This window comes from Papaver somniferum, chromosome 10 (assembly GCF_003573695.1).
Source record: "Papaver somniferum cultivar HN1 chromosome 10, ASM357369v1, whole genome shotgun sequence".
NCBI classification, from domain to species: Eukaryota; Viridiplantae; Streptophyta; class Magnoliopsida; order Ranunculales; family Papaveraceae; genus Papaver; species Papaver somniferum.
The window spans coordinates 6,027,320-6,038,694 of record NC_039367.1 but is presented as its reverse complement, the minus strand read 5'-3'; the positions used below and the strand labels follow the sequence as shown (position 1 = coordinate 6,038,694).

Genomic DNA, 11,375 nt, shown 5'->3' with positions numbered 1-11,375 from the left:
TATGATGGTACCAACGATACTGATTGATAATGATCAAAACGAGTGAATTTTGTCTAATTTAAATATTGACATCCCCCACCGTATAGATTTGCATCTGTTAATTGTTTGCATTCAATTTCACATACAATTGATAAAGTTAAATAAAGCCGATAAAATCATTAAATCCAAAAAACTATTATAATTCAAGTAAATAATTGCAATAGATATAACTTTGCATATTAAAGCTTTATTTAACTTCTTATTCAAAATTTGAATAACCTGTTTGATTTAATTTTTCTAGCTAATATCCACCATCTAGTGGATAAGCATCGGAACTAAAAAAGTCTTAATAAGATCTCTAATCCGTCACAAGGTATAAGAAATTTCACAATTTTCAATTTATTTGTGTTTCTAACAATAACAATCAGTTTGTTTATTCAGATTGGTAAAATTTTGTGCATGCCTTACATTATATGCTTTTATATTTTGTATTCATCAGTATCTAGCGGTATCCATGCTTATCAACGAATATAAATCGCTTCGGCGCAGATACAGTATGTAGCGGCAGATACCGGGTACACGAGGACATGGTTTGTCGGACCGGGTATCAATATTGTATCCCTCATCACAGATACAGTTACTATATGGTTGTACTGGTGATATTGATAATACTGACTGAAATTCACCGAGCGAGAAATTTATGTCTATTTAAGATTTCATATCTCGAATTATATTCGTCGCATAGCTAAAACTAGCATGTTACAATGTAAAGAATACGAATCATGTTGTTTAACATTGTGATTTTGATCTTGAGTACCCATAAGATTATTAGGAACGATATCTCCAAAACGACCATTTATAGCAATATAATCTTGTCCCCTTACCCTCCCACCTCCACCTTCACTTTAATTTCCAGTTCCATCGCTATCATTTTCTTCAGATATATATCTGCTCGGAGCCCGGATGTTTTAATTGATTAGTTCAAGAATATCAGAATCGATCCGTGGCGAATTGGCTCCGTCTAATATGGTTCAAGTTTTTGTATACCTGTGCACAAAGACAGAACTGGGAGATGGGGACGGGGTGAGGTGAGGTGGCTTGGGGGTGGCTGGAAATACACCCAAAAGTTAATATTTGAAGGATAGTTTTTGGAACATATTATAACATCCCCTTAGATTTAATTATAACCCATCCCGTTCTTTTTATCCAACTTAGACTTGCAATCCTGTTTCTATGGATGCTTGTGCGGTTGCGTGAATGCGTAAAAACGATGGCAGACCTCCCACCAACATTATTATTTTATTTTTTTCAATTTTTTTAAACAATATTTTTTATTATTGGACAAAAAAATATTGTTATTACGAAAAACTAGTTGGAAGACTAACAAGCTAGGCACCGACAACGTACTACTACATTAGTTGAACAGGTTGTCGTGCTAGCCTACCAGCGAGCCTCATGGGGAACCAGCAAGAGGAACCGTCGCGGATAGGGGATTGATAATGTCGTAAAGGGGTCAAGCTAACTTTACTTTCCATGTCAAACTCTGTAATATTGCGGCATCAAGGACTCAAACCTGGGACCTCCTGAAATTAGGGGTGTACAGAATACCCGAAAACCTGTGGCCTGCCATGTACCGCCTGAGTTCGAAGAAGCCCACGGGTGCCCGACAGCCTGTCATGCCCTTCCCACCCGACAATAATAAGTGGGAAAAACCGAATTTTCGTTCAAAAATTAGAGTCCGGCATGTTTACCTGCCCAGTAGCATGTTTAGTCATCCGGCCTGCCCGGTAGCCTCTTTAGTAACCTGGTCTGCCTAGATAATACCTAGTACCTAAATTATATGCTTTAAAATTATTTCTTTTTAATAAACCGGATTCTTTAAAATATAATATGTACGATGAATTTATACATTTGACTTATTTCGAGATTATTTTTGTTTCTCTAACTATTTTCTCGGTATGTCCTCGTTAGTACTTTAGGTTCAAAGTCTTGAAATAATGTGATGAATCCTAATAGACTTAATATTCAAGTTTGGACAATTTATTGGGCATAGAAAAATTTCCATTCCATTACATCTCATATTAGGGAATATGATTTGCTTGAATATCATTTGAACGGTTACATATATGTCATCAAGCCAAAAAGTAAATTATAAATAATTTTGAATTGTGAAAACTATTGTAAACCCCTTATTATATGGATCATACATGTAGAAACCCCACAAAATGGATCCTTTATGATCTACTCCATATTTTAGAAAAATGATATTACTATGCCCAAAAAATCAATTTCTCTTCAGATCTGGCCCATAATTTTATATTATGTATTTTGATATTGATAAAACTACCCTGTTCTATATATATAAGAGGAATCTCAGAAGATATTTTCATTTCTCTACTCTCTTCTCCATTCTCTTTCTCTCTCGGTCCGGTGACAATTATTTCTAGGTTTTGAATATCAGAAGATTAATATCGAATCGTAACAATTTCATCAACAAATCCAACAAAACAAATATGTTTTCCTCCTAATCTCTGTTTCTGTTTTGATTGAGTTGATAAATTTTTTTTGAAAAATAAATTTACGGTTGCAAAAACCTATAAACTTTAATTCTAATCAAATTTATTATTTGATTCGTAATAAGAGTCTGGATTTGTAATCAGCTCAGTTTTATCTAATCGAAAAAAAATCACCAATAATTTTTAGGGTTCATGATGGATATTTGAGCGATCTCTCGATCTTCTATTCTGATTGAAAATCCAACTTCAGATTAGTAATCATAGCATCTTAATCTCTATTATCCCTCAAATCTTTTCGAGTTTGATTTAATTTTAGATTTTTACCTAATTAGGATCTTCAATCTGTTTTTATAATGATTTTCATAATTCGATTGAAGAGATTAGTAATGGTGTTGATGGAAATCATAAAACAGATTTATCACATCTCTGATACGCATGTCTGTAGCTAACACTACATTTGAATTTTTCATGTTTTAGCTTTTCAGAATGAGTTGTTAAGGTTCACTTAAATTGTTTAAACTTTGTGGTTTGAATGTATCATATTGAAATTGTATAAACTTTATGATTTGAGTTTACTGTTCTTTTGTTCAGAATTTGATTAATACTTCAATGTGATTGAGTTTCTCATTTTGATAATTATGCACAACATGTGTAATTTTCGTCTACACATCCAAATTGCATGTGAAACTTTCTTCTACACATCCACTATATATATTTTGTTAGTTAGTTTCGATTTTGTTTGATTTGTTTGGTTCTCTGTTTTCGATCATCAATTGTTGTTGTTCAATTTGTTTGAACAGATCTGAAGCTGAGACAATTTTAAAACTAAATGAAATTGCGAATGAGAATCACAAATCAGGTGCATATGTAACTCCCAGTGACACTAGTCATATACATGTGCAACTCCTATTTACACTAGTCAAATGCATGTAAAACTGGTTATACATTGTTATGTGTATTGTTCTTTTTAATCTCATAAAATCTTATTGCTTTGTGTTACTCTTCAGGTTGCCAATAACTCAGTAAAGTTGACTGCTTATTTTTGTGGTATTTTAGTAGGATGGTCTCCCTGGAATTGAGGTTGGCGCTGAAATGTTGAAATGAGGAGTATGAGGTGGAATTCATAATTGAGTAATTGTGGAATTTCAGAATGGAACTAAGGACCAAGTGAATAAGATAGTTGGCACACTAATGGTGATGAAATTACATCCATAAATGTTGTAGGTGAATGGATGTATTGATAATGTTGTGAGTATGCTATTACATTTGATATTTTTATGATTAGAAGTATTTAAATGTAGTTGGGAATGTTTTTTGTACATAGGTTGTGGCCAGTCCTCCATTTGTGTTCCTTACCTCGGATAAAAGTTCATTGTATCCTGAGATTCAAGTAGTTGCATGTTGGGTGCAAAAAAGAGGTGCTTTCACTGGTGAAGTTAGGTATGCCTGTGTTCAGACTTTGTGCATTTGATTAATTACTTTGCAAAGCTAATCATCATTTCATATTTGATAGATTTTATACATCCATCCATCCATCATTACTATACATATGCATGTGTAACTCCTAGTTACACTAGTCATATGCAGCAGTTACACAAGTCAGATGCAGGTGTATCTCCTAATTACACATGCTATATGCATGTGTAACTCTCAGTTACACAATTCAGCTGGTGCAAGCTTACACGACGGTATGTCTCTGTATATATGATTCTTGGTTCATTTATGGTCAATGCATGATGCAAAATAGTGGTGCTTGCAATAATTTTGGTTGCTTTATTTTTTTTTGAATTGTTTTTTGTAGTGGATTGACTACCTCAAACACCACAGAGCTTGTAACCTTTTCTGGATTGTTTAGACTATGATATCCGCCGGTGGTGTAAGTGCAGGATTTGGAGCCGGTGGTGGTATCAGAGTGGGAGGGTCGGGTGTGCCGAGTGTTGAATCTAATTTTTTGAGTATGTAACTCTGTATATCATTTAGTAACATATATGAGAATTTAGGTGAGTGTATCACTTCTTTTGACTGAGCATGTATATATGGGTTTTAAGCATATATATGTGTAACCGCAAGTTACAAAAGTAAGATGCATGTGTAACTGCAAGTTACAAAAATCAGATGCATGCGTAGCTTTCGGTTACACATGCCATATGCATTTGTAATTCCCAGTTACACATGCAGTTTGTTTGTGTACCAGCTAATTACACATGCTTATTTTAGGATTATCTAGACTATGATATCTCAATATTTCTATGGAAGTAATTTCTGAATAATTGTAACCTTTTCACTTTCTGGATCAATTGATGTCTATGCAGGTCTCGACGTGGTTTCTGCGCACTGACATGGCACTAGCTTAATATTAGAAGCAAGAATATTTAGCTGTTTATATGCCTGTATATAATGGATGTTGGCTACTACCAAGGCGAGCATTGTTGATATTTAGCGGTTTATGCCTTTAACATATCAGTAATGTTGTTTGATTGAAGTTGTTTCAAAAATTTCAGTAGATAGAGACCTAGAATGTAGAACTTAAAGGTTTAAAGTCAGGATACTGGATCTATTAATTTCCGACAGACAGGTTGGTTGTGGAGATGGGTGCCTGCGTTTGATGCTTCATATTAAATGTGTTTATCGGACCTGCCCTTCCGACGATCTATGTTCAAATCAGCAAGTAAGTTCAGCATCTGCTACATTTTCTCATGTATATTTGTATTTAATATAACAAGCTATATACAAATGCTTGTATGAAGTTCCAAAACACTAGGAGTTACACAAGTCAGATGCATGTGTAACTTACAGTTACACATAATATATGCATGTGTAACTTCTGAGTACACATGAGAAATGCATCTGTAACTCAGAGTTACGCTAGACAGATCTTTATTATTCTCTTTACCATTTTTCTATAATTTTCTTTCTTTCTTTTTGTTCATGCAACCTAATCCTACTGAAGTTTATTTTGTGATAGATATGCAAGCACTTTGGAATCAAGGAAGACAAGACGGAAAGAGAGCATTTATATTGTATGATGTGGTGGCATATTTCTATGATTTCGTTTTATACGTTTAGTGTTTTAACACTGTTGTTGTGTTCAATAACAACTGATTACTATAGTTGATAAACAGAGAAATTATTGTAAATGAATATTATGTATTTCTTGTATGTTTCTTTCTGATGTGTAACTTCTGGATACACATGTCATATAGATGTGTAACTTCTGGATACATATGCGATATTCATGTGCAACTTCGCCACATGCATCTGTAACTTCTTATTACGCACTCATATAGATGTGTAACTTCGACGTACACATGTGTAACTTCTGGATACACATGCCATATGCATGTGTAACTTCTGTGTACACATCCATATGTTGGCGGTGGTCGGCGGTGGTGGTGAGTGGTAATTGTGGGCGGTGGTGGTGATTGGTGGCCGGAGGTCGTTGGTACAATGGTGGTTGGAGGTGGTTTGACGGTGGTGGTCGGAGGTGGTTGGTGGCGGTGGTTGTCGGAGGTGGTTGGCGGTGGTTGTGGAGGTCGGAAATGATGGGAACATCATCACACTATATTTTAATACTTTTGGGATTAAATTTAAAATTTATTTATATATAGGCTTGAGAATATGTATAAGGATATCAACATCTTTTAATATTTTAGGGCCTAGATTAAATTTCTTTTAGTTAAGGGCTTGATATTATGAGTAATTCATGGGTGAGGCCTAAGCCTAAATTCCCCTTTTGAATTATGTCTTGGGCCTGATATCCGCCCGGCCTGGACGGATCCTACCTGTCCTGTGTCTTGTTTCACAGGCTTGGACAGGCCATGAGCTGTAAATTTTTGCTACTGCCCGGTCCGATGCACACTCCTAAACGCGTCAAACATTTGAGGGCTCCAGCTGAGCTTGCTACAAGTTTTTAAAATTAACATAAAAATCTGAAAGACATCAGACCTTTGAGGAGCGAAGATGACCAGCTGAACTAGCTACACGTTTTCCGAATTAATATAAAATTTTGAGCATGCCATGAAATGTATATTCTTTTCTATTCGGTATCCGTCAATATCGAGTTGTATTCTTACGTCCGCGAATACGGATCGATGCAACATAGATACGATCTATAACGGCATAGGCATATCCACATATCCAATATTCAGAAATACAGATAAATTGAGAATCTTGTATCTGTCAGCGATTCAGCGAACACAAATACGATATTGCAGATGCGGGCATGTATTAGCAAATACGCCAAACGATGCTCCCGAACCATGAATGTGGATATAGATAAAAGAAGGATCCTACATCATACGGCAGAAACAAACAGCCCTGTATTGGCAAATACACCAAACGATGCTCCCAAAATTTCCCAATAAATCTCCCGACTTTTGACATTTCATCAAGTCTCCTCAAAACCTCAACACTCTCTCTCTCATGAGTGCCTGCTCCTGAGTAAAGTCACTCAAGTAGGCAGTTGCATGCCACCTTCAAGGAGGTTTCAGAGGGGCTTCCACTTTACATACATTTTTTTCTTTTTTTATGATATTAAAACTCCAAACACCAACTACAAGAAAAGGTCCAACAGAGAAAGAATAGCAGCTTTTAACTTTCGGTAACATATTGGCAGGCCGGGAGGAAAAAACTTTTTTTTTTTTTGGGTTCTCAGAGAATCTGTTGTGTGTTAAAATTTGATTGATTATCAGTGAGATCTAGCATTGAAATTAGCATATTGCTTGAAGATTCCAAATTATTTCTCACTTCCAGAAATTGGTTTTACTGATTTTTGCAGAAGATAACTCCATTTCTGCAAAATAAAAAAAATAAAAACTACCATTTGTTCTATTCTTTAGCTTCTTCAACTTCTCTGCCTGGGTATTGCGGAGAAGATTGAAGTTCATTCTCTGTAACATTTTGCGTTAAGTGGAGAATTTCTTAGCCGAAAATCCATATAAAAGTAAGTGGAATTCTTCTCATTTTAAACATTTCACCATATTTACATCTTTGAAATCTGTTATCAAAAAAGATTGTGCAACCTCAGTGGAAAAACAAGACGAACAATTTGGATTAACCCAAGAAAAACTGTCCCTTTGAAAAACAATGTCTTCAAAACCCAAGAGAAAATTTACCAAACAAACTGTCACCCCTCCATTCCAATCTTGAAACCCTCAAACACCAAACAGAGACACAAACATTACACTGGGAATCCAAATTTAGAAAATCCTGATTTATTTTTTTTGCTTTTCTCTGGCGCCGAAAATCTATCTCATACAGTCACGTCTCTAAACCCCCTTTAATTTAATTTGTTCAATTTTCCCAAAATAGCTTCAAACAAGTGACGCTAACATTCTTCTTCTTCTTCTTCCATGGCTATGGGTTTTAATAAAATGCTCAGATTCCTGTCTTTGAAACACCTACTCATGTTATCAATGGCATTAAATCTAAGCTTATTGTTAAGTAGATTGATTGCTGAGAGTGAGAGTTTAAGATTCAAGATACAAGAAGATGAAAAATCACAAGAAAGAGGAGGAAATGATCATTATTGTCTTGTTTGGGGTACTAGAGATAATACATGTGATACTAGTACCTCAGACCAATCTACTGCGCATGTTAGCAAAAATACATCTCCTCCTGCTGCACTGGCTGAGGATATTGAAGTCGAGAAGGCGATCCAACCAGATTCTGTCATCATTAATCTTGATCAGTAAGTTGATTATTAACAAAATACAAAATTTCAAAATCTTATACTTTCATTTCTCTCTGGATTTTGTTATCTTTTCCCCTGTTTTTTCCCCGCTTAATCATCTTTCTTCTTGTTGTTTGTTCTAATGTGCGCCTGATAGTCCAATAACAAAGATACTGGACTTGCCCATGAGGTGGGTCCAATCCCATAATGCTTAAATCAACAGTACTAGTAGTAGTAATCAGGGTAAGTGCGCGACACTAAAATGAGCCACGAGGTTATAGTTTGCAAACCAGCACTTGGTGTAACTTGCACGACGCTGATGCTGTGGTGGTCGATTTAGGCACCAAAGACTTCTAAAAACGTATTTTCGCAATCTAGAAATATCGAATGGGTTGGATTTCGAGATTACGTTGCTGTAGTGTGGATAATCATGATTTTGGTATGTATTATTAAACAAAAGAAAATTAGAAAACAACTTCTTTTTAGGTAGAAGAAAGAAAACGAAAGTATAATGTGAGTCATTTCAGTGTCATTATGGCATGCTTGGGAATTATCTCCATGAGGTTCATACCCATTTGATGTTCCCGTGCACAGAGCACCACATTGGGCATGAATATCCAACGGCTAGACCACAAACTAAGGTATATTCCCTTCTAGTATATGTGTAGCGAATGACATAAAATACTAACGATTAATGCTACACCCCGGAGACCCACTTTTATGGCTTCTATGGCTGAGCTTTCGAAGAATCATACTTCAAGTAAACAACAATGCAATCATGATCCGTGAAAATCCTATATTTTATACTGAAATATTGATTCCTGGCTTGATAGTTGGGAAATAGATTTTGCTGGCTTGTTCTCTTTTTTGTTGGCTTTTCTTTCTGGCTTCACATGTTAGAAGTGAGACAGGGAAAACAAAGCAAGAAACATAGGTGCCCGGAAATTTTGTGAATAAAAAATGAGTTAGCAGATATTTGTTTGTAAAATATACCTTCACATTACACCCATCAATGTGGTCACATGGAGATTCCATTTTAATATTTACTTCACAATTGGTTAAATCTTTGTTTTACCTTTCAACCCACAATAGTAAAGAAAGTGTCCACGAACATATTTCGTAACTGCATTTATATGGCTATGTATGTACATTAACGTGAGTTCTCTTTCAAATGCAGTGGTGATCCAACTATGTATGAGCAGTTTTGGGAAAAAACAGGAGAGAAAGCTACAATTGTCATACCTGGATGGCAATCATTGAGCTATTTCTCCGACATAAGCAATGTATGCTGGTTCCTGGAGCCAGAATTTGCTGGTGAGGTCCGAAGACTTCACAAATTGGTAGGCAATGCCAATACAGATGACCGACACATTGTCGTAGGGACAGGATCTACTCAGCTCTATATGGCCGCTCTCTATGCTCTTGCTCCTACCGATACATCAAAACAACCAATCAGTGTGGTTTCTGCTGCTCCATTCTACTCCGTAAGTTTCTTTAAGTCTGTCATTTGACTTCACTATACATACCAACAAACAACTCTCTGGTTAATGAACCAAAATGACGACTATCGTTCACTTATCTTTTCAGTCTCTTATCATGCGTAGAAACCTCTGATGTTGTTTACCTTGCTTCTTGCAGTCATATCCCCTTATGACAGATTTTTTGAAGTCAGGGTTGTATAAGTGGGGAGGTGATGCTTATACTTTCAACGGAGAGGAACCTTATATTGAACTCATCACTTCCCCAAACAACCCTGATGGTTTCACCCGAAAACCGGTCGTGAATGGAACTGGTGGTATTTTGGTTCATGATCTCGCATATTATTGGCCACAATATACTCCTATTACATCTCAGTTAGACCACGAGCTACTGTTGTTTACCGTCTCCAAAAGCACTGGGCATGCAGGGACACGTATTGGGTAAGCTCATACGAGTTCTCTATTTTCAGTGGGCCCACTTTAAAGATCAATGTCTGAACAAAACTCTGAGATGGAGTTGACGAGATTTGCATTTGTTTTCTAATTCAAGATATTTCCCGTTTATTTTTCCTAAATGTTTTATAGGTGGGCATTAGTGAAGGACAAAGATATCGCTCAAAAAATGACCAAATTCATAGAGCTGAATACAATTGGAGTCTCGAAGGATTCACAGCTTCGAGCTGCAAAAATCCTTGGAGCTGTATCTGATAGTTGCACAGACTCTTCAGACTCTGAGAGCTTCTTTGAATTTGGCCGTCGTCTCATGACCCAAAGATGGAAGCAACTGAGAGATGCTGTCAGAACTAGCGGGCTGTTTAGCCTTCCGGAGTTCACGTCTGATTTTTGCAACTATTACGAAAAATATTCTGAACTGCATCCTGGTAACGGCATCTTAAATTTATATTCTTCAAATACGTCAGTGGTTGGCACACGAAAGTGATTTGTGAATTACTAAAGAAATTTTTAAATTTGTTTTTCTTATTATGCAGCTTTTGCTTGGTTAAGATGTGAAGGGGATATAGAGGACTGCCAAAAATTCCTAAGAGATCATAAGATCATCACAAGAAGTGGAAAGCATTTTGGTAGGGATATTAAGTTTGTAAGGGTGAGCATGTTGGATAGAGACAAGAATTTTGGCCTCTTTGTGGAGAGGTTGTCAAATATCACATCTGAAACTAAATTTCCCTAATAAGAAATAAAATTTCATTCAAATGTGAGTATTGTGTTTATAATGATATAACAACAACTTTAAAGGTAGAAGTAAAAGTACTGCTAACCAGCCCTTGGACACTGGGTGCACAAAAAAATTGTACATAATCACTTCTTAAGACTTTGTCTTATGGATATCCAAGGTTCAACTTTCAGCGCCAAAACCGTGGCCTAAAGTCCACATTCAAGCAATCCCAATGGTTTGGCTCTGGAGAATTTACTTTTTACGCTAAACCATTTGGCGCTTTAAACCTCAGCCATGAAATTTTGTGTTAGATATTAAAATTTAGGGATGGGATCCGTTGACATGGTTATGTTGACATAATCTTCGTATTTTAGCGTCATTTTTTTTACTGAGCCCAACCGGCAATGAATTTGAAGCTTACTTTTTGGTGACATGTTCTTCTTATAAGTCTCTACATTCCAACCAAAAATGAGAGCATTCCGAGATGTATAAAGCCACTATCTACGATTTTGAATATCAACTGTTGGAGATTAACGGTTGAAATTAAAATTTATGGA

General features: G+C 36.0%; 1 protein-coding gene across 2 annotated transcripts; it reads left to right on the top strand.

The window, feature by feature from the left end:
* Positions 1–6,901: 6,901 nt before the first annotated feature.
* LOC113319329 (tryptophan aminotransferase-related protein 2-like) lies at positions 6,902–10,856 on the top strand. Of its 2 annotated transcripts, XM_026567585.1 has the most exons (6): positions 6,902–7,437; positions 7,876–8,184; positions 9,344–9,650; positions 9,805–10,085; positions 10,230–10,525; positions 10,634–10,856. In XM_026567585.1, exons 2-6 carry the CDS (start codon positions 7,901–7,903, stop codon positions 10,831–10,833), a joined length of 1,368 nt encoding a protein of 455 aa, XP_026423370.1. In that variant the 5' UTR covers positions 6,902–7,437; positions 7,876–7,900; the 3' UTR covers positions 10,834–10,856. The 2 variants fall into 2 exon arrangements, with proteins under 2 accessions (XP_026423370.1, XP_026423369.1); XM_026567584.1 differs by having other exon boundaries at positions 6,902–8,184.
* Positions 10,857–11,375: the final 519 nt, after the last annotated feature.

Bases quoted from the DNA above. Each gene is read 5' to 3' on its own strand.
- LOC113319329 (XM_026567584.1), top strand. From the start codon at position 7,847: ATGGCTATGGGTTTTAATAAAATGCTCAGATTCCTGTCTTTGAAACAC. The intron at 9,651-9,804 runs GTAAGTTTCTTT...TGCTTCTTGCAG, and splicing joins CTGCTGCTCCATTCTACTCC to TCATATCCCCTTATGACAGA. The intron at 10,086-10,229 runs GTAAGCTCATAC...AATGTTTTATAG, and splicing joins CATGCAGGGACACGTATTGG to GTGGGCATTAGTGAAGGACA.